Source organism: Perca flavescens, chromosome 8 (assembly GCF_004354835.1).
Source record: "Perca flavescens isolate YP-PL-M2 chromosome 8, PFLA_1.0, whole genome shotgun sequence".
Lineage (NCBI taxonomy): Eukaryota > Metazoa > Chordata > Actinopteri > Perciformes > Percidae > Perca > Perca flavescens.
The window spans coordinates 35,073,479-35,097,507 of NC_041338.1; the positions used below are offsets into that span (position 1 = coordinate 35,073,479).

Sequence of the window (24,029 nt, forward strand, 5' to 3'; positions counted from 1 at the left end):
TTGATCAGACTAAATCAGCTGTGGGATAGTGTGATGGATGTTTTTTCACTATTGTTATGATTATGATGATGATTTTTTTCAACAATGAAAATAATTGTTTGTTGCAAACTTCACTGAAATGTTTTTTTTTTTTTAGAAAACACTTTGGAATCAGAAATGTCTTTTCCTCCTCCAATATTTTGATATCTTGTTCAACTGTTAAATCTCTTTATTTTGTACATGTAATATCAGACATATCGGTGGGAAAACGACAATGTCATCCCATGTTTTGGTAACTGCAGTAATCTTTGGTAACAGTGCCTTTCTGTCTCAGCCAATCAGAGAGAAGGTGTCCTGTGAGGACCCCCCCCGTGTTGGCCTTATTTATGCCTGAATGTAATAAAGTCATCTCAAACATAATTAAATGCGTGTACGTGTATTCAATTTGTAATATATCATTTTGTATAAGAACGCGACTTTATCCCGATGTAACCCCATTTTATAATTCATAAATATAATTATCTTTATATTCATTTAACTCAGGTATTCAAAGAGACAGTCGTACGGGCCTTTACATCATCCTTCGGTTGACATTTCACCATTGCATGTCACACCACCGTTGCTCTTATACATTAACACTTATCGGTGCAACGCGATGAAGTTCAGGGGAGGAAATTAAACCAAATTTTGTGTGTTTTGGACTGAAAGACTTGGCACGCGGCACGGGGGAGGATGTCTCAGCTGCTGAGGCTTCTCTCGGCGGCCGCCCTGCCTCTCTGCCGGGCTGGAGGAGCCCGGGCTCGGCTGTCTGCGGTAACGGCACGACTGCTCTTCACAGCCGGATACCGAAGCACTGCAGCCCCGGTAAGTGAAGGTGGAGGTTGTTTTTTTTCCCCAACTGTCTGTCAACGAAATGTGGAGTCTGTCAGTGGTCAGTGGACCTAGATTAACTCTCCACGTTTGTTGGAAGTTAGATTTAAACTATTATGTGTTTGTCTCGGGTGCCAAGCTAGCCCGTCTAACGTTACGTGCGAAACCCCACTGCAAAATCATCCATTTCAGGGGTCGTTTGCTTAATTTAAAGAATACAGAACGCTGTAAAACTAAAAACGTAAAACGAACTGCCTGATTATAATCTGATTTTTCATTCGGCATGAATCAAATCCAGCAAGTAGCGTCTTTTCCAAGAAAAACAAGGACTTTGTGTAGGCACATAGCCGCTACGCAGTGAGCAAGCAGACTTTTAGGAATTGTAGGCAAGGGTCATATTTACGATTGTTAGTGAAATGTTGTCCTGTAATCAGGGGTATTCTGTCCATTTCAAAATAGGCCAGTCAAGTAATACAACTATTAGCAAAAGTTGTTTGAGGCATTTCTCATGAAGCAAGCTAGCAACCCATCTAGCTGCTTAAATTAGCTAACTGAGGCCCGGTTAAGTAAGCGTCTACTTTTCTACTATCGACCATTAAACGTGGTTTCATCATACCAAAGCAGTGTTCTTCTACATCAGTGTTGACTGAAAGTCACTATACAGTTACACAAAGCATTGCATTTGTCCAATGTAGTTTAACAGCTTATTATTGTCAACTTTCCTCCTCCCAAATTTATGTTGTCTTTTAAAGGATCAGAGGGTTCATTTTTTTTGGTATCAAATTACAATAGCCACATTCCCAAATGTGCATTGAATGTAGTATTAGTAAATGGTGTAATTTATGTTATTTTATTCATGCTGTTGCACATGTTATTTAATACGTATTTAATCACTGCATAAGCACTTCTGATTAGACACTTAGCCTACTACATGTTGGTTGTACTTCGTTGTAGGGCTGTGCAATTAATCGAAATGTAATCGTGATTATGATTTCGGCTCCCAACGATCACAAAAACAGAATAATTACATTTTGCAAGTAAACTCTTATTTTCTCTTGTGTTCTGAATGAAAAAATAAAATTTTAATAGGAAAAGTATTAATTAAGGCAAATTTCACAGATGTATGTGTTTTTTTACTGTTGATTTATTTAACAGTAAAAACTTTTTTTTTTAGTTCAATAATTGCAACCTCTTTCCAGAAGTTAACGGGTAATCGTGTCAAATTATTGTGATTTCAATATTGACCGAAATAATTGTGATTATGTTTTTTTTTTTTTTTTTTTTTTTTCCATAATTGAGCAGCCCTACTTCGTTGTACTTGTGACATGTGCAATGGCAATACAGTTGAATCTAATCTAATGTACTACAATGTTGAGCAATTCCATTAATCTGCAGTAAAAACAGCCTGTACTCTTTTGGGAAGACTTTTCATATTTAAATTATTGGTCGGACTATATCTTTTTATTGTTATTTCAATTGTAAGTTGTTGAACTGCAACCATTTAGACTCCTAATTTCATTCTATTTTAGCATATAATAAAGAGGCATTGTTTACTATATAGGCTGTGTATTTGTCATTATGTTATCTGGGTCACATGACAGTGATCTAAAGATAAAGATGTATCCTGGAACTCATTCAAAATTTTTAATTTGTTGTAAAACGGTTGTACATTACACGTCTTTTGAAAATTTTGACCGAAAGAGACAAATATATTGTTGTTTATTTCTGACACAGTTAATTGGACAGTGACATTTTGTATTTCTGTGGTCTTTCTCAGAACGGCTGTCGGACTCCGGCCGACTTCTTCTCCTCCTGTCGCAGATTCCAGTCGGCTCAGCGGCGGCTGTACTCCACTGAGCCCAAAGGTGAGAGCCGATGTGTGTCTACAGTTCATGATGCAGCGTTACATCCCTATTCGTTCACCACCGCTCGTTAAATAGATCTTTTAATAGTAAACAACCAGAGGCATAACGAGAATAAAACGTGACAAATAAATGGCTTGTAATTCTGTGACATTTACAGGGTTTCCGCAGGGTCCTAAAGTGCCCACATTCTGCTCATTTTCAGGTTTATAATTGTATTTAGAGGCTATATCAGAAAATGTTTACGTGGTTTAATTTTCAAAAAACACCGTATTTTTGTTGTACTGCACATTGCTGCAGCTCCTCTTTTCACCCTGTGTTGAGCTCTCTGTTTCAGCTACAATCGTGTTTGAGTTTCAGATGGAAAAGGAGGAGGAGGAGGATCAGCTGGAGGAGGAGGAGGAGCAGCCGGAGGAGGAAGATCTTCAGGTGGAGGGAAGAAAGGAGGAAAAGACTGGTGGAGCCGAATGCAAAAGGTTTGTCATGACTTCCACGAATGAAAACGGCATCACGTTGAAAATCGTGAGTCACAATTTCAGCATGAATTCTAAAGCTTTCACATAGGGCTCGGTAAGGTTTTAAAATATCGATTTTCCGATTTTAAAATCTTCATTTCATCAATGATCCGATGTTGATGCATGTTATCCAGAGATGGATCTTTTAGATGTTGGTATTTTATGTAGGGTTGTGTACCGAACTCTGCACTTTTTTGGGTACAGACCGAATAACGTCGGTACCACCGTGGACCGATTCATGTTAAATCAAACGGTGCCAAATTTCGGTAGAGAGCGCATAAGTTTATCTGTCCTCTCTGTGTGTTGACCGAGTGCAAGGGACACACACACACACACACACACACACACACACACACACATTGAAGAATGAAGATTCCAGGAAACGTATCATCTTCTATTCTCATCATAAAAGTGACGATACGCAAGATGCTTTTATTTATTTTTTTAATGGCAAATCCTGGAAGGACATTTTTTTTTTTTTTTTAAACTTTTTGTTGGATATATTTTTCACGGAAAACAATATTGGTTTGAAATTTTGCAGAACTGCTGTGTCACCCAGTTCCCAGTAAATCGCATCCATGTACAGCATGTCTTCATTACCTTACTGATCTAGCGTGTGTGTCTGTGTGTGTCTGTGTGTGTCTGTGTGTGTGTGTGTGTGTGTGTGTGTGTCTGTGTGTGTCTGTGTGTGTCTGTGTGTGTCTGTGTGTGTCTGTGTGTGTGTGTGTGTCTGTCTGTGTGCTTGTGTGTGTGTGTGTGCCTGTGTCTGTGCTTTTTATTTTTTCAGGGTGACTTCCCCTGGGACGAGAAGGATTTCCGTTACCTGGCGATCACCGTGGCCGGGGCCAGTTCGGCGCTGCTGTATTTCTACTTCAGAGACAACGGCCGAGAGATCAGCTGGAAGGACTTCGTCCACCGCTACGTGGGCCGGGGGATGGTGAGCGAGATGTGAAATCTGCCCGTCCGCAGAAACCAAACCAAATGAATACGACTGAGTTTAAAAGATTTATTATCCAATGTTAGGGCTGGGTATTGTTCAGAATCTTTGGATCCGGTGCCAATTTCGATACCGATTCCTAACGATACTTTTATAGATACCATATGTTTTAAAATCCATTTCAACATCAACAAAAATACATTAAGCACAAAGCTTTTATTTTCCAACTTAATTGTGAATCAATACAGTTACCAAAATTAAAAAAATTCAGGTAAAACTGCTCACTCAGAGTAACATTAATAAAAGTGCCTTGCCTTGCAAGCTCAGCCTGTCAGTCAGTCATCAGGGCGGAGAAACCTCCGTTGTGGCTGCTTGTCTAAGAGGAAGTGTAACGTCAACAGCACCGCGACCTCTTTCGGCTCGCCATTAATGTCGCCTCGCCACTAATATCGCCTCGCCACTAATATCGCCTTGCCATTATTATCGCCTCGCCACTAATATCATATCGCAGCAAACGCTGTATACGTGAAGTTTTAATAAATTGTAACTACACTTGAAACCAACCGTGACTCTCTGTTACTTCAACGTGTGTCAATATGCAGAGAGGACAGATAAGCTTGCGCTTATGCCCTCAGATGCTTTTGGAACCACAATTTGGCACCGAAACATAAAGAATTTTTCGATACTCATAGGAGTATTTTTTTCGATACCATAAAAGTATCGACGTTCGGTACCCAGCCCTAGCCAGGGTAGCCTACACACCTCGGAGAGTAGACTAGAGCACGGGCTGCTCAAGATACTGACTGCAGTAAAGTAGTGGACGGTAAACATTAAAGATGTGTTTAACCCTCCTGATGTCCTCGGGTCAAATTTGACTCTTTTTCAAAAAGTTTCTATATCCAGTCCTTCCAGAAAAATGTGGAGTTTTTTTGTGATTGTTGCAGGGCAAAAATCCTTGATTATGCGGCATGTTTTCTTAAAAAATGCGATGGAATATGTGGGATATTTATGCATTTATACGATTGATTATGAGTTGAATTATGCGATTGCATAATCGCGTTTTTTCTGGAAGGACTGTATATCAAAAGTGGATTTCTTTCAACCAAATTGTCAAAAAAAATAACGTGGATGTTTCCATACAGTGCTCTTCACAAGTACAATACATGATCAGTTCACTACTTTCATTGAATTTGGGTGTTGTATTCAATTTTATAGCATTTGAAACAAAATTTGATAGAAGAACTTTGAAGAGAGTGACAAAAACAAAAAAAAACAGTGACGAACATCGGGGAAAAAGTAGCAAAAAATGATAAAAACATAGAGAAAAGCAACTAAAGTGTCGCAAAAACACCAAATATTGAGAAAAAAAAAAAAAAAAAAAAAAGGTTTACACTTTATTGTCCCAGAGGGGAAATTTGTCTTGGACATAGTGCCACAATCCCTTGCTTCACAACACAAACAACATGTAGCATAAAAACATTCTCAAATAAAAATACAAATCCAGTAAGATCAAATCAACATTAAAGTGAGACACAAAGGTCCCAAAAAGGACACACATGACAGCACAGACAACACAACACCCTAAGAATTAACTGTAATTATTAAAGTGCTGGTGTATTTACTGCAGCCCTGCTCTGCTGGGCTAAGATTTACTACTGGAGTTCAGCAGCTTGACGGAAGTTGGAATGAACGATAACTTTAGGGAAGCCAACGCGAGGGGTTGATGATGTATAATGTGTTTTTGTGTCCAGGTGGAGCGGCTGGAGGTTGTCAACAAACAGTACGTCCGAGTGATCCTGGTGCCGGGCGCCGACGCCGACGCGGTGAGAGGACCAAGCGCTAATCTGACTCTGAAGCAGAAAACTTTACAATCTAAACTTTCTTTCACCTAATTTCTAAGACCAAAAACTATATTTCTTTGCAAACCGACTGTATGTAATGTTGACATTAAGCATCCAATGTGAAAATGGGTCCAACAAATTGCCGCCGTGTTGTTGTTGTTGTTGTTGTTTTTTACTCCTCATGTATTTAATTTGTGAGCTAATTGTTCCGATCTGGATCTTCTCATCTGTGCAGTTGTATCAGTGTGTAAATAAGGGCTGTGTCTCAAAGCGCCTACTTGCACACTTCAAGCACTTAGTTTGAAGTATATCGTGTAGATAACGCAAAAAGTCAGCGCACTGAAAGTACCAGGATGTACCCCTAAAAACGGTCAAAAAGTTCAGTGTGGAACGATGGACACTACTCGCACTAAACAGGCGCCATCTTGACTACGCAGCGGAAAGGGGAGGGGCCAGGGGATGTTGGCCCGACAGCTGATTGGACGAACGCGTCACGTGGGTCTGGCTTCTCCTGGATTTTACAACCGAGCATAACGGGCGGCTTGTTCAGAACACGGTCTTGTATTTTCCTAAAAAAGTTCACCGAAACGTGTTTCTGAAAACATTTTAAGCGAGAAATAACGTAAGTGGTCCGTTTGGGACGACGCTGACCATCCAAAGTGGGCACTACGGCAGGAAGTTGTTAGCAGTATACTGACAGAAGTGTGCGGTTTGAGACACAGCCAATGACCCCAAAAAAAAAGGCAATTTCTCCAAACAAATGAACTATACAGCACACAGCAAGATTTTGTACGGACTAGGGCTGTCCTCGACTAAAGAAATTCTTAGTCGACTAACACTTGGATTTTGTCGACTAATCGATGAGTTGATTTAATTGACAGAGCTGTGCTCTTTGAGAGGTGGTTAAGACTAGAAAAGCACAATATAAATGTAGTTAATTAACCATCTGTAAAACTGAGTTTCTCCACAATTAATCCTGCAAAAGCACCACTTTAAATCTTGTGTTTACCATAAATGTGCTCATAAGTTTCTTGGAAATGAATAATTCAGCATGAATAAGCATAAAAAATGACTAATCGACTAAAGAAATCTTAGTCGACTAAGACCAAAACGACCGATTAGTCGACTAATCGACTAAGAGGTGGCAGCCCTTGTACGGACTGAAAACATGAAGGACGATGCTACTTTTTATTGTGCCTACTCTTTTTGTTGTTGTAATACACAATCTTTTTAACATGAAATCTCGTGTGACCCCCCCCTCCCTCAGAGCTACGTTTGGTTCAACATCGGCAGCGTGGACACGTTTGAGAGGAACCTGGAGGCGGCGCAGCTGGAGCTCGGCCTGGAGCCGTCCCACCGTCCCGCGGTGGTCTACAGCACCGAGAGCGACGGGTGGGTCCAACGCTCAACGCTCTTATCGGCGATGTACACTACCGGAGAAATATTTGGGGTCACTTAGAAATGTCCACTCCACTCCATTATAGACAGAATATCAACTCATCTGAGTGGGTGGCTGATCTTTAATGCAATATCTACATTATCAGCCCATTATCAGCAACCATTCATCCACTGTCCCAAAGGCACATTCTGTTTACTAATCAGTCCTTCCAGAAAAATGCAGAGTTTGTTTGGGATTGTTGCGGGCAAAAATCCTTGATTATGCGGCACGTTTTCTTAAGAAATGCGATGGAATATGCGGGATATTTACGCAAATTTAGAAAAAACAGTGATTTGAACACCCTGCTTTTCGATGATGTTCACGTTGCGTAATTACGTCACTTCATATCGTCACTTCATATCGTCACTTCATATCGTCACTTCATATCGTCACTTCATATCGTCACTTCATATCGTCACTTCATAATGTCACTTGTTCCTATGGCAACAGGGGAAAATGGCTGCTCTTACTGTGAAGTAAACGCAACATTTTTCAACTTTCTGCTAAGATATATTATGGGACTTTTTTGCAACGAAAAAGCAGGGGTTATGAAATCATGCAAGCGCCGCATATTTTGTGTGAAAATTGGCAATTTATGTGGGGAAAGTGCGGCATATTTGGAAAAAAACTGTTGGTGTCATTTCAATCAGGAGAGACTTTGATTTATTGTACATAAGCATAATATGAAATGTACATATCGTCGGTCTTTGGGGATTACACTCCATCGTTCATATTTTAAAGGTGTAGAAAAGCCAAGACATATTCCCCCCCCGATGGAGCCTAGACACGGGTGATGGTGGAGAGGGAACCCGGAGACCAAACTAAGGACCTGTCCGCCGGAAAGGGACTCAGGTTGCCGCGATAGACGATGACCAGAGGTGGAAGGGGAGGAGGAGGAGGGTTGCACGTTTGCCTGAAAAGACAGCTGACCGCAACGGAGAGAGGACGTTTAAAGCAGGATGTCATGCTGTGATTGGATCATGAATTTCGTAGCCAATTTTGGTTGGTTTACTGAAAAGTGAACAGCTGAATAGTTTTAGGAAGAGATAGTGGCGATTGAAGTTATTTAGAAGTCTCCCTTCGCGGTGATGCTTCAGTTGCCTGGAGCGTCTGTTTCGGAGCACCAGAGGGCAGCGCTGCCATTTAACTGGCACTGAAATCTGTGCTGTCATTCGGTCCGCTAGATACCGCCCATGATCAACCACGTCACCAAAGAGCGCTTAGGGTTGAATTAGTTTACAACAAAGATGGCTACCGCTGGACAACTGAGATGTGTAGATTCCTCCATGGCGTCTGTTATAGAAGATATCGACAGAGAAAAGCGGAACAGAGAACTGTGATCGAGGCATTTGTGGATCGGAAAGATTTTTTTGCCGTCCTTCCTACGGGATTCGGCAAAAGTTTAATTTATCAGCTGGCCCCCGATGGTCGCTAAGAAGATGGGGCGCTCTGATTGGTTGTAGGACTATCCGTTGCTCTGATTGGTTGATTGGTTGTAGGTCTATCTGTTGTTCTGATTGGTTGTAGGTCTATTCAATTGAGTGCAGAGGCATTTTCTTTCCTGGTTCGGTTGAAACACACCCCCCATAATCGCAGCCCAATGGAGCAGCAGTAGATGTCAGGCTAAGGGGGGATTTTGATTCCCAAACCTAAACCAGTGGCTTTTGATACAACTGCTGGAAACGTATCTGAGAGATAAAGTTGTTTGGTCTCTAAAATGTCAGAAAATAGGGCTGTGCAATTAATCAGAATGTAATCGTGATGATGATTTTGGCACCCAACGATCACAAAAACAGCATAATCAAGAAAAACAATTATTTAGCTCATGTTTTGCAAGTAAACTCTTATTTTCTTGTGTTCTGAATGGAAAAATTAAAGTTTAGATAGGAAAAGTATTAAGGCAAAGTTCACAGATGTATGTGTGTTTTTTTTATTGTTGATTTATTTAACTTTTTCCACTGTTTCTTTTAAGTTCAATAATTGCAACCAGACGTTAACGGGTAATCGTGTTACATTATTGTGATTTCAATATTGACCGAAATAATCGTGATTATGTAATTTTTTTTCCACAATCTAGCAGTGAAAAAAGTAGATCCGTGTTTCCCAAAAAGGCCAAGATGACGTCTTCAAATGTCTCGTTTTGTCCCCAAATTAAAGATGTTCACTTTACTGTCACAGAAGAGAGAAGACACTAGAACAATATTCGCATTTAGAGAAGTTTAACTTTTTTTTAGCACCAATTTAATTCAATCAATTATCAAAATAGTTAGGGACAATTTTAACAGCTAATTGATTTAATGATTTTAGCTCTAAATAACATCTCCATAGCAATGCTGGGCCCCGCCAACGATAACCTTCCTCCTCTCTTCTTGCAGCTCTTTCCTGATGAGCATGATACCGACCCTGCTGCTGATCAGCTTCCTGCTCTTCACTTTGCGGCGAGGACCAATGGGAGGAGGCCCCGGCGGAGGAAGGGGCGGGCCCTTCAGCATGAGCGAGTCGACGGCAAAGATGATGAAGGACAACATCGAGGTGAAGTTCAAGGATGTGGCCGGCTGCGAGGAGGCCAAGCTCGAGATCCTGGAGTTCGTCAACTTCCTGAAGAACCCAAAACAGTACCAGGACCTCGGGGCCAAGATCCCCAAGGTAAAGACACGAGCACACGCACGCATAGACACACACGCACAGACACACACAGAGACAGACACACACGCACAGACACACACGTAGACACAAACACACGTACAGACAGCCAGACAGACAGACTCAGTGTATTATTATACAGTACAGGCCAAAAGTTTGGACCTTCTCATTCAATGTGTTTCCTTTTTATTTTCATGACTATTTACATTGTAGATTCTCACTAAAGGCATCAAAACTATGAATGAACACATATGGAATTATGTACTTAACAATTAGTGTGAAATAACTGAAAACATGTCTTATATTTTAGATTCTTCAAAGTAGCCACTCTTTGCTTTTTTATTAATAAGGGAAATAATTCCACTAATTAACCCTGACAAAGCACACCTGTGAAGGTAAAACCATTTCAGGTGACTACCTCATGAAGCTCATTGAGAGAACACCAAGGGTTTGCAGAGTTATCAAAAAAAGCAAAGGGTGGCTACTTTGAGGAATCTAAAATATAAGACATGTTTTCAGTTATTTCACACTTTTTTGTTAAGTACATAATTCCATATGTGTTCATTCATAGTTTTGATACCTTCAGTGAGAATCTACAATGTAAATAGTCATGAAAATAAAGAAACGCATTGAATGAGAAGGTGTGTCCAAACTTTTGGCCTGTACTGTATGTATTCAGTTTACTGTCACAGAGGAGAGAAGAAATATTCATATTTAACAAGCTGACATCAGAAGATTATGAAAATAGTTGGTGATTAAACTTTCGAGAATCATGACACCCCAAGATAGATTGTCGAGCTTGCCTGCTTTTTCAAACTTCATAGACAATATTGGCGAACGTAATCCTAATTATTAAACAACATAGATGTAGTATTTAGTTTGTTGGGGTGACTAATGAAGTTCCTGAAGTTGTAACTTTGTGTGTTCTTGTGAGTTTAATATGTCTCGCCGCGTGTGTTCCCAGGGTGCCGTGCTGTCCGGACCTCCCGGGACGGGGAAGACTCTGCTGGCCAAAGCTACAGCCGGAGAGGCCAACGTCCCCTTCATCACCGTTAACGGCTCCGAGTTCCTCGAGATGTTTGTGGGCGTCGGCCCGGCCAGGGTGAGCAAAAGAAACCAGATCACCATCCCCTCCCCCCTTCCCCTGCAAATTATTTTATGTTGAGTACAATATTTTAGGGATGCACCGAATCCAGATTTTTGGGGATCGGCCGGATACCGAATCCACTGGTTAAGATTCTGCCGAGACCGAAGACCGAATCCTCCTCCCATCCTCAGTCTATTAACACAGTATATACATTAATGAAGCTAATAGGGCTGGGAAAAAAATCAATTTGATTTAAAAAATTGAGTTGGTAGGTCAAATTGATTCATATTTTCAAAAAATCTAATTATATGATTTTTTTTTTTTATCCAAATACAGTATAAATAATTTGGATGTTTAACAATCTTTGTTGCACACTGCACAGTGACTTTTCACTTAGAGAAAGGGTTTGCCTTTGCAATTTTGTTTATGTTGATGCACTTAAATTAAATACAATAAATATATATTTTTAAAATATATTTATAGTTCAGTTATATCAGTTAAATCGAATTGTAAATCGAGTTTTTATTAAAAAAAATCATAGATTTTTTTAGGGAAACAAATCGCCCAGCTCTAGAAGCTAACAACGTCCACAGCAAGTGTATTTTTATTTTTATTTACCTGAAGTTGCTGCATTCTGGCTGCTGTCTGTAGATTCCTTTGTGCACAACTCGTATTCTTTCGGATGTTTGATACCAAATGTTGTACCAGCGGCCGTGTTGTGTATAGTTTAGGGTCCTCGCCACCACCAGACAAATCGGCATTGAACAAATTGAACATGTAGCTGGACTTGAATGGCCTTCTTTTGACTGAAAGTTCTGCCAAACAACAACTTTTTCCGCTCACCAGATCCATGTCCACTTTCTCACAGCCTACTGCGTTGAACAGTCCAACTACAGTACAGGCCAAAAGTTTGGAAACACCTTCTCATTCAATGAGTTTCCTTTTTATTTTCATGACTATTTACATTGTAGATTCTCACTGAAGGCATCACAACTATGAATGAACACATATGGAATTATGTACTTAACAAAAAAGTGTGAAATAACTGAAAACATGTCTTATATTTTAGATTCTTCAAAGTAGCCACCCTTTGCTTTTTTATTAATAAGGGAAAAAACTCCCACTAATTAACCTTGACAAAGCACACCTGTGAAGTGAAAACCATTTCAATGCAAATAGTCATGAAAATAAAGAAACCCATTGAATGAGAAGGTGTGTCCGAACTTGGGGCCTGTACTGTACGTAAACACCATCCCGTAAACAACGGCGCCGTCATTATGTCGACCAGCGTAACGCGTGTAGTGCAAGCATAGGGTTCGGAGGAAAGAAATTTTAAGGTTCGGCAGAAACCGCAACCCCCTGTCAAAAAGCCCAATATTTGGGTGAAGCCGAATCCTGGATTCGGTGCATCCCTGCAGCGTTCCAATATATGAAGCACGAACTGCTCTGAGAAACAGCTGTGATGTTTTGTGTGAAAACCGAGCGGCTGATTGGGGTTTTTTCCTCCTCCACAGGTGAGGGACATGTTCGCCATGGCGAGGAAGAACGCCCCATGCATCCTCTTCATCGACGAGATCGACGCCGTCGGGAGGAAGAGGGGAGGCGGGAACTTTGGCGGTCAGAGTGAACAGGAGAACACGCTGAACCAGCTGCTGGTGGAGATGGACGGTACGACGCAACGTCGACCGAAGCTTTGGCTTTCTAAGAACAGAAAGTCTGGAGTGGTCAGGAGTTCAAACCCACGATGAAGCTGCTCTTTGGAAGGGGAACACGAATGTTCAAACGAGACGAAACGCCCAAGGCGCTCCTCTAGCTAAACGTTTTAAAAGCCTTTTATTTAAATGGCTATGGCACGTTAAAAATAGATTGGCAGCAACCCACGCGTGGTGGCACGAAACAGCCTTCTTCAGGGTGACGCTTCAGCTTTTCGATTTTAAATTCTGTTTTAAAGTGCTCCTATTATGCTCATTTTCAGGTTCATACTTGTATTTAGAGGTTATATAAGAATAGGTTTACATGGTTTCATTTTCAAATAACATACTTTTGTTCTACTGCACATTGCTGCAGCTCCTCTTTTCACCCTGTGTGTTGAGCTCTCTGTTTTAGCTACAGAGTGAGACATCTCACTTCTGTTCCATCTTTGTTGGGTGTCGCACATGCTCAGTACCTAGGTAAGGACTACTAGCCAGTCAGAAGCAGAGTATGAGGGTGTACCATGCTAGCAGCTAGGCGAGCATTATAACGTGTGTTACAAAGTGACCATGTTGGTCTCTGAAGTAAAGGCTGGACTACAATAGAGCTGTTTGGAGCAGTTGGTGAACAGTGTTTCTGTTGGAGATGGTAAGACCCTTTGGGGGGGACTTTGGGCTTTTTATAAAAGATATATAACACAATAAAGGAAAGGGGAAAAGCCAAAAAGCATACTATTAGCACTTTAAGGTCTAAGGCCATGATCACACACAAAAAAGTTGACTATGGCGCTTTTGTGGTTTAAAAAAAAAAGAAGCTGCTGCTGCTAGCGTTTTGGTTCCAAAAAGCAGCCAAGAGTGTCTTTTGTTGCTATAATAACTTTTTTTTTTTTTTTTTTTTTTTTGCTTTGCAGGTTTTAACACGGCGACTAACGTGGTGGTTCTGGCCGGAACCAACAGACCCGACATCCTGGATCCTGCACTGATGAGACCGGGACGCTTCGACCGACAGATCTACATAGGTAACGAGCTGATTGGTGAAACTGAAGGAGTCATCGCTGTCTTTGTTCTCTGACTACAGATAGATACGTGTACAGCAGCACCATTGCAACCATGCATTTTTTCTTTAGAATAAAGTTTTGTTTATCTTTTAAAGCAAAAAAAACAACTTGTAAATGCCACATTATTGTCTGTTTTGGACTATGGTGACATTTTATATATGTCTTCACGCTTTGGACACGTTGTTTCATGGAGCCTTAAGATTCATCACAAACTTAAAATCTCATACTCATCACTGTTTGCTTTACTCTCGGGTCGAGTGGTTCTCCCTCTCAATTAGGCGTTGGAGGCACTGGCATCTTTTTATTTATAAAGCAGTACTAGGATTACTTCCTCCTTATCTGAATGCTTACATCCTCCCAAGGTCTGCAGGGACATATCACTTGCGTTCACAGGATCTGTTTTTATTGTCAGTCCCTAAAGCCCGCACTAACTTTGGCAAAAAGACTTTTAATTTTGCAGCACCATCTGCATGGAATCAGCTTCAGAATGAGCTACAGTTGAAGGAGTTGGTCTCACTTTATTTTTTTAAAGGCTTTCTAAAAGACCTTGCAGAAAGGCAGTCTGTGTGTCATTGTTTTTAAATTGATTTAGGACCCAGATTTTCTTTATGATGACATTGGTGTTCGAATATGATGAGTGAAAGTGTGTCTGTTTTTATTTCGTTATTGTCTTTGTATTTATTGAAACCTAGCTGCTGCCACTTGCCAGGACCCTCTTGTAAAAGAGATTTGTAATCTCAAGGAGTTTTTTCCTGGTTAAATAAAGGTTTGAATGAAAAACAAAAAACAAATCCCAAATCCACATCCATCCTGTCGGCCCCTTATTCCTTCCACATCAAGCGACTGATTCTGTAACTGAAGCCAAGTGGTCTGATGGTTTTAAATGGTGTGTGGCAGCAGATTTAGGGCTTTTCTTTCCTCCCGTTGCCTCTCAGGTCCGCCAGACATTAAGGGCAGAGCGTCCATCTTTAAAGTCCACCTGCGACCGATCAAACTGGACCCCAACATGGACAAAGACTTTCTCGCCAGGAAGATGGCTGCTGCCACGCCGGGATTCACCGGTACGTTCCTGCTGCATCGTCTGTCATAGTGTTTTTTATGAAAATTCTTTGTTTGACCTCTGGATGCTCAGTTAAGACCATACACCCTAAATTATGTGAATACACTGAGAGAAAAGGGATAGTTGAGATTTTCTGAAGCTTATAGTATGAGCTACTTCAATTAAAATGTTATTCATAGTATCAAATCATAACAGGAGTTATGTCAAGACACTTTACAGATAGAGTAGGTCTAGACCACACAATATAATCTATAATTTATAAAGATGCAACAATTACAATAATTCCCCCAAGAGCAAGCATTTAGTGCAACAGCGGCGAGGAAATGGACCCAGGCTCTTGGTAGGTGGTGTCTGACGGTGCCGGTTGGGGGTGTGATGAACAGTGGCAATAATAGTAAAAGCAAGGTGTAGCAGGGCACTGCAGGATGTAGCAGGGCACTGCAGGATGTAGCAGGGCACTGCAGGGCTTAGCAGGGCACTGCAGGATGTAGCAGAGCTTAGCAGGGCATAGCAGGGCACTGCAGGGTGTAGCAGGGCACTGCAGGGTGTAGCAGGGCACTGTAGGATGTAGCAGGGCTTAGCAGGGCACTGCAGGGTGTAGAAGGGCACTGCAGGGTGTAGCAGGGCACTGTAGGGTGTAGCAGGGCACTGCAGGGCTTAGCAGGGTGTAGCAGGGCACAGGGCACATCAGGCTCCCAGTTAGGAGAAGCCGACAGGAGTACCCACACGGAGGCTAAGCATCATCCTGCTGTAATAAACATTTAGAGATAGAAGAAGGTTGCTGTTTATTACATCTGTGTATCACGTTGTGAAAACATGGACATTTTGTTATGTGTCTTTTAAAAAGTCATGAAAAAGTTTAGAAATTGTGAAAATATGTGGGATCCCTGATTTCAAAAAGGAGACTTCTGTTAGTTTGAAACACTTTAAAAACCAAATGTTTTAAACCGGATCAGAAAGTAAAAAACTGCCTTTTTGGTTTAAGAAGAGAAAATCAGCATTTTCCATCTGCTACCATGTTTACAGTTATAAAGAATGTGTTTAGTGTTAAGCTAACTAGCTTTGAATGTTTGCTGACGGATGTATTTCACCAGGAGCCGATATCGCCAACGTCTGCAACGAGGCGGCGCTGATCGCCGCCCGACACCTGAACACGTCCGTCAACGGGAAACACTTCGAACAGGCCATCGACCGCGTCATCGGAGGTCAGTATTTTATCTAACGTTGACATATCTCTCTCTCTCTCTTTCTGTTTCTCTATCTCTGTTCTTTCTCTAGCTCGCTCCACCACTTTGTTTTATCTAACGTTGGCACCTCTCTCTCCCCCTCTCTCTCTCTTTCTCTCTCTCTCTCTCTCTCTCTGTGTGTTCTTCCTCTAGCTCACTCCACCACTTTGTTTTATCTAACGTTAGCATCTATCTATCTATCTATCTATCTATCTATCTATCTATCTATCTATCTCTTTCTGTTTCTCTCTCTCTGTTCTTTCTCTAGCTCGCTCCACCACTTTGTTTTATCTAACGTTAGCACCTCTCTATCTATCTTTCTGTCTCTCTCTTTCTTTCTCTCTCTCTCCTTTCTCTAGCTCGCTAAAAAAAGATTATAAAGACAGTCGCGTTCATGTTTACCTGCGGGAGCCATCTTGGAAACCAGTCATGACTAGTCTAAAAACGAGTGCTGTGCAACGTGGAATCTCCACAGACATCATGGGACTCTCAGACTCCTTTTGCACGCCGCTCGTTTTTCGACTAGTCATGACTGGTTTCCAAGATGGCTCCCGCAAGTAAACATGAACGCAACTGTCTTTTATAATCTATCTTTTTAATAAACTATCTGTACACTTACAATGTTGTCAATGCTTCGGTTCACATTTAGGGACCCTCATTATGCTAACGTTAACGTGTGGTGATATTTTGAGCCTTTTTAGTGGTTTTGAATAACGATTTAATTTGAGTCTCCTTATGCCCCAAATACTAGCATTGTAAGCTAACCAGCGGTCCGCGGTAGCCTTGTCAAAGCTCCAAACTCATTATCGATTAGCATGAAAACATGTCCCAGAGAGCGACAGAGTAGGTACACATCAGTTAATAACCCCTAGGTTCGTTTTGCGCCGGAATTGTCCTTTAATAATAACAAGAGGGAAAGTATGTATCATAATTTCGCTCCACTTTGTTTTATCTAACGTTAGCACCGCTTCACATAGCGCTCTAGGATACTGTAACAGTAGCTGTTGTTATAGCAACCATAAGATGCTCTCAGCTGCTTTCTGGAACCAAAACGCTGCCTCTTTTTTTTTTTTTTTTTTTTTTTTTTTTTTTTTAGTCAACTGTTTCTTGTCAAAAAAAATAAAAAGACGGCAAGCGTGAAAATAGTCTAATGCATTGCAATATCAAGTTCCTTCATTTTAATGTCCTCATGAATAATAGTAATTCGGTCTCAGACGATATGTTTTTGTCCCCGATTCTCTTACGATACGTGGGCGCCGATTGGACTTGTGTAGCCATTGTTTGTTTATTGCGATTCGATAGTATTGGGGTTTGGGATTGTCTTTCCCTTCTTTAACAAAAACACAAGTAGAATAAAACACTTCTAGAGACAATCCATCATAATGACATTTCTAAAAACTCATTTGTTTTCTAAGAAGAATGACCTCACACGTCAGTCTGACATTTATTGACTTTGTAAAGAAGAACATAACGTGGATTTTCTGCATTTTCTGCTTTGCTTGGTTACCCTGGAAACGGATATGATTTAGTCGCTGTCGGCGGTACCGTAGAAACAGAAAATATTTGGGTAAATCAGTTGATTCTGGGGAAAAGGATTGATATTTAAAAATAGTCCAAAAAAAAGAGACATCCCAATACATAGAATTTGCTTCCCCTGATAAATGCTCTAATAATAATAATAATAATAATAATAATAATAATAATAATAATAATAGTAGTAATAATAATAATTGTAGTAATAATAATAATTGTAGTAATAATGGTAATAATAGTAATTATTGTAATAATAATAATTGTAACAATAATAATAATAATAATTGTAGTAGTAGTAGTAGTAACAATAATAATAATAATAATAATAATAATAGTAGTGATAATAATAGTAGTAGTAGTAGTGATGATAATAATAATAATAATAATAATAATAATAATAATAATAATAATAATAATAATAATAATAAAGACACAACAGCAGAACAATGAGAGGTTTGTTTATATGTTGTGTGTGTGTGTTTCCAGGTCTGGAGAAGAAGACTCAGGTGCTGCAGCCGACGGAGAAGAAGACGGTAGCGTATCACGAGGCGGGCCACGCCATCGTGGGCTGGTTCCTGCAGCATGCCGACCCGCTGCTGAAGGTACGGCTCGTAGAAAACCTACAAAAAAAACCCTCCTGATGACCTCGGGGTCAAATTTGACCCATTTTCAAAATGTTCTAGATAAGATAACCAAACTCGTTTTCAGAGAGAGAGAGAGAGAGAGAGAGAGAGAGAGAGAGAGAGAGAGAGAGAGAGAGAGAGAGAGAGAGAGAGAGAGAGAGAGAGAGAGAGAGAGAGAGAGAGAGAGAGAGAGAGAGAGAGAGAGAGAACCGTTGGCTACCAAATTCCACCTACCAGTATCTGTTTAAATGTGAACCGTACACGACTCTAGTTCTTGTAGGAGGATTGATGTTTTTCCAGTGCAGAAAATAAGTGAAAGCCCTTGTCCTGTGTGTGTGTGTGTCCAGGTGTCGATCATCCCGCGGGGGAAGGGTCTGGGCTACGCTCAGTACCTGCCCAGAGAGCAGTACCTGTACAGCAAGGAGCAGCTGTTCGACAGGATGTGCATGATGCTCGGAGGCCGCGTGGCCGAGCAGGTCTTCTTCGGCAAGATCACCACGGGAGCTCAGGACGACCTGAAGAAGATCACACAGTCCGCCTACGCTCAGGTACCACACACACACAGGCACTCCCTCACGCACTCACACAAAAAACTGAGACACACTCGCACGCACAGACACACACGTGCACAGACACACACGCGTGCACAGACAGAGACGCACATACACACAGACCGAGAGACAGACACACAGACAGATGCATACACACACACGCACAGACAGACACACAGAGAGACAGACACACACCCACAGACACACGCACAGACAGACACACAGAGAGACAGACACGCACAGACAGACACACAGACGGATGCATACACACATCCACAGACACACACAGACAGTCAGATACAACCACAGACAGACAGACAGACAGACATGCACAAACCCACAGACACGCACAAACCCACAGGCAGACAGATGCATACATACACACATACACACATACATACATACATACATACATACATACATACAGACACTTTTTTTGTTTCTGAGGGTACATCTACACTTCTACGTTTTTTTTTTTTTTTTTTTTTTTTTTTTTTTTTAAAGCAAATATCTTTGTAATCGGCTCAAACCCAATTATTAATGTGTAAAGATTACAACCGGTTGAGATTAAAAAATTAATCGTGATGCAGTTTTTAAACTGTCTAGAGCGTAATCTACTTTAGATTTCACCTGTTTGACTTCAGACATCACTGCGTCTTCTCAGTTCATTTATGTGATGAGAGATTTTGTCTATTCATATAGTAATTTAGAGATTTAACGTAGCAGTGTAGCTGTAGCCTGAGTGCGTTTTCTTGCCCGGCCCTCCTCCAGGTGGTGCAGTTTGGGATGAGTGAGAAGGTGGGGCAGGTGTCGTTCGACCTGCCCCGGCAGGGCGAGATGGTGCTGGAGAAGCCGTACAGCGAGGCCACGTCGGAGCTGATCGATCAGGAGGTCCGGGAGCTGGTGGAGCGGGCGTACCAGAGAACCCTGGAGCTCATCCAGGACAAGAAGGAGCTGGTGGAGCTGGTGAGACCCTCCAACGCAACCTTTCTCAAAACGTTTTAGTAGCAATTAGAGCTGGGCGATTTGTTTCCCTCAAAAAATCTGCAATTTTTTTTATAAAAACGAAGTTTACAATTTGATTCGATTTAAAACAAAATAACTGCGAACTGTAAATATATTTAAAAAATATATATTTATTGTATTTAATTAAAGTGCATCAACACAAACAAAATTGCAAAGCCAAACCCTTTCTCTAATTGAAAAGTCACTGTGCAGTGTGCAACAAAGATTAGATTTTTTTGAAAATATAGAAACGATTTGACCTACCAACTCGATTTTTAAATCAAATAGATTTTTTTCCCAGCCCTAGTAGCAATGTTTGGCCCTTTTTGCTCTGGGGCCCACTTGCGTAATAGTTTGCAGTATGGCTCTGCTCGATTTGAAGAAATTCTGAGTCGACTAACACTCATTCAACTGTACCGACTAATCGATTAGTTGATTTAATCGACAGATCTGTAAATCTGAGTTTCTCTGCAAAGAGTCTTGCAAAAGCACCACTTTAATTGTTGTGTTTACCAGAGATGTGCTCGTACATTTCTTGGAAATAAGTCATTCAGCATGAAAAAAAGCATCAAACATGAAATCTAAGTTGACTAAGACCAAAACGACCGATTAGTCGACTAATCGACTAAGGGAGAGCGGCCCTAGTTTGCGGAAAGAAAGACTATTTGTGTATTATATGTAAGGCTGGGTACTAAGTGCAATACTTTTAGGCACCTACCAAAATGCCTCTAGTATCGAAAAATGCCTCGTCATTCAATACCCAATTTCAATACATAAGTAGTAAATCTCATCAGTGTCAGGGAGCCAATCAGCACGCAGCATGCTTCTACCAAGTTTATGATTGGCTGTCTCACGTTACACGGCGTAGAGACACGCTGGGAAAAAATACGTTACACAGAGACGACTCACGTAGTCGGAGCTTAAGCATAAAAAAATGTGTGTAATTTTTTATTTATTTTTTTAATGGATTTTTTAAAATAAGTTGTGCGGTAGTCTTAAAGGTTTTTTTTTTTTAAACATTAATATGAGTTCCCCCAGCCTGCCTATGGTCCCCCAGTGGCTAGAAATGGTGATAGTTATAAACAGTATTAGGGGACCACTAAGGTCTATATAAAAGAGACTTCAGATACAGTATTAGGGGACCACTAAGGTCTATATAAAAGAGACTTCAGATACAGTATTAGGGGACCACTAAGGTCTATATAAAAGAGACTTCAGATACAGTATTAGGGGACCACTAAGGTCTATATAAAAGAGACTTCAGATACAGTATTAGGGGACCACTAAGGTCTATATAAAAGAGACTTCAGATACAGTATTAGGGGACCACTAAGGCCTATATAAAAGAGACTTCAGATACAGTATTAGGGGACCACTAAGGTCTATATAAAAGAGACTTCAGATACAGTATTAGGGGACCACTAAGGCCTATATGAAAGAGACTTCAGATACAGTATTAGGGGACCACTAAGGTCTATATGAAAGCATCCAAAGAGCACAATGTAATGGGACCTTTATAACTTTTACTAAGACTACTAAATAATGTATACGTTTAGAGATAGATATGAGATTTGGTTGAAACAGTTGGTTTGTCTCTCCCAGACCTTTTTTATCTGTTTTTTTTGCTCTTTGCTTTACCATTTATGGATAATCATGTCGAGCTGCATAAAGACTTGCTGTCCAAAGGTGTTTCTTTTTCTTTACGTATCTAAAAAGCAAATACAAGACTCCTCAGTGTGTCAACACACAAGGACACACGCACAGGGAATTCCCAGAGGTATTTTTAGTAGCAAAAGTGGTATTAAAGTTGTAGATTTTTGGCAAGAACTCTCAGCATTCATCCCCTGATTTGTCCCCCCCTTAGGTGGGGAAGCGTCTCCTGGAGAAGGAGGTCCTGGACAAGGCGGACATGTTGGAGCTGCTGGGCCCGCGGCCGTTCGAGGAGAAGTCGACGTACGAGGAGTTTGTGGAGGGGACGGGCAGCTTCGAGGAGGACACCAGCCTGCCGGAGGGACTCAAAGACTGGAACCAGGAGAGAGGAGGAGTGGAGGAGGACGGTGGACCAACTCCGGACAAACAGCTGGCTGCGTAGAACGCTCAAATAAGAAACCAATGCTGCAAAAAAAACCTCAACACGGACTTTTCCAGAGCCTTGGAGGTCCACCAGATAAGAAACAGACTTTAACGAAGCCTTGTAGGGTCCGTAATGTGGCTTTGTTTCCCGACACGTAAACTATTGAATCCGTTACAGAAAGGTTCTCAATTTCATCCAATTTGTCCCCCACAACACCCACTATGGACCCCCCTGGATTTGATTTAAATTTTGGGCCGACACACGTGGATATATTGTGGGTTATGATTGTTTAAAGGGATGCGCCACCGTTTGTTGAAATAGTTCTTATCACGGTCTCCCCTGGCTGTAGATAGGTCGGCCAACGCATGTTTTGTCTCAGTGCAAGTAATTAGGTTGTTTTTTTTCGTCTTTTTGTGGGCTCACTTTTACTCACAACATGCTAACCGGCAACATAGGATTCCATTCACTACGCTAAGCTAACTAGCGGCGGCGCTACCGGTGTTGCACCGGACTAAAATAATGCATGCACAAAAAATGCGTTGGCCCACCTATCTACAGCTAGGGGAGACCCCACCTATCTACAGCTAGAGGAGACCCCACCTATCTCCAGCTAGAGGAGACCCCACCTATCTCCAGCTAGAGGAGACCCCACCTATCTACAGCTAGAGGAGACCCCACCTATCTACAGCTAGAGGAGACCCCACCTATCTACAGCTAGAGGAGACCCCACCTATCTACAGCTAGAGGAGAGACCCCACCTATCTACAGCTAGGGGAGACCCCATGAATAAAGTAATTTAAGGACACAAATGATTGATTTTTAAAGGCCCACACAAATTTAAGTTATTAAAGTCTATGAATGACGCTCCGCCAGGCTCTGTACAATCTCCGGTTAAACGTAGAATTTTCTTTCATCTTTAATCCCACCAAGGCTGGGGCGGCCTCTGGCTGGCTCACCAATTGGGAGCGTTCGCCCCATGTAGGCTGGGTCCTTTTGCAGCGGCGCGGGTTCAAGTCCGACCTGCTGCCCTTTGCTGCGTGTCATCCCCCATCTCTCCCTCCCCCTTTCTTTCATGTCTGTCCACTGTCACTTGTAATAAGGGGGGGGGGGACTCTGAACTGTATGTGGAAATGATACACATTCTTCTTATTTATTGCATAAAAAGGGAGTTTTCTTCCCCGACTGACGTACTGCTAACCAGCAAGAAGAAATTACTTTTTTTGCAGCCAAATCTCTAAACATTTTTATAGGTTTAAATATTTTGAGATGTGAAGTTCAATTTAGCTTCCTGCAGTTGTTTTTACGTTTCCAGGGAGTTTCTTTTTATTAGCCGGTGACACGGACGCGTTTGGCTCTGCTCGGGGTGTAAAAAATAAATTTAAAATAAAACCACCACAGCGACAGTCGGTTTGAGCTTTAGCTTCTTTCATACAAACGGCTCGACGCTGTGTGAAGACGTGTAGATGATTGTATAGATTTCTTTTGTGATAATGACTCAACAGGAAGCTGCTACATTACCAGCCCACTGACTGATGGGAAAATCATATTTCATATTGATATTTGGGGATTAAGTTATTTTGTCTTTATTCCCTGAAACTCCTTCGTCTGGTCCTTTTCCCACACCGCCACCTGCGTAGCAAAATAAAGGTTATTTAATTAATCAAATATAATAAGCTCTCGGATTAACATTTAGATATCCGCTCATTTTGATTGGTTTCAGATCTCATTTAAAGCTGCGTTCTATAATTACAGACATGAAAATATGTCTTTAAAGTTTGACCCGCTGGTCCCATATGAATACACCAAATTAATATTCATTCATACAGTCCAGTATGGAGGACGCAGCTGCACAGGGAACTACTGAAATCGAGTCAAAACTATTTCCTGAATGGGCGTATGTGTGCAGTGCCGTGAAGCAATTCGTTACATCGCGAGACCTGATATCACACCGTACTTCTGCGGCTCGCCAGCCGAAAGTTGCGAGGGTGGTTTTTTTATTCAAAATGCTATAAAATTTGAATAAATCACCCAAAATT

At 41.3% G+C, this 24,029-nt stretch overlaps 1 protein-coding gene across 1 annotated transcript; it reads left to right on the forward strand.

Annotated features, from left to right (window-relative positions):
- Positions 1-566: 566 nt before the first annotated feature.
- Positions 567-22,366, forward strand: afg3l1 (AFG3-like AAA ATPase 1). Its single transcript, XM_028584363.1, has 16 exons — positions 567-843; positions 2,627-2,714; positions 3,072-3,187; positions 4,014-4,163; positions 5,915-5,986; positions 7,272-7,396; positions 9,818-10,088; positions 11,050-11,187; positions 12,687-12,840; positions 13,775-13,882; positions 14,857-14,982; positions 16,076-16,186; positions 18,227-18,342; positions 18,711-18,911; positions 19,686-19,880; positions 21,784-22,366. Exons 1-16 carry the CDS (start codon positions 712-714, stop codon positions 22,009-22,011), a joined length of 2,331 nt encoding a protein of 776 aa, XP_028440164.1. The 5' UTR covers positions 567-711; the 3' UTR covers positions 22,012-22,366.
- Positions 22,367-24,029: the final 1,663 nt, after the last annotated feature.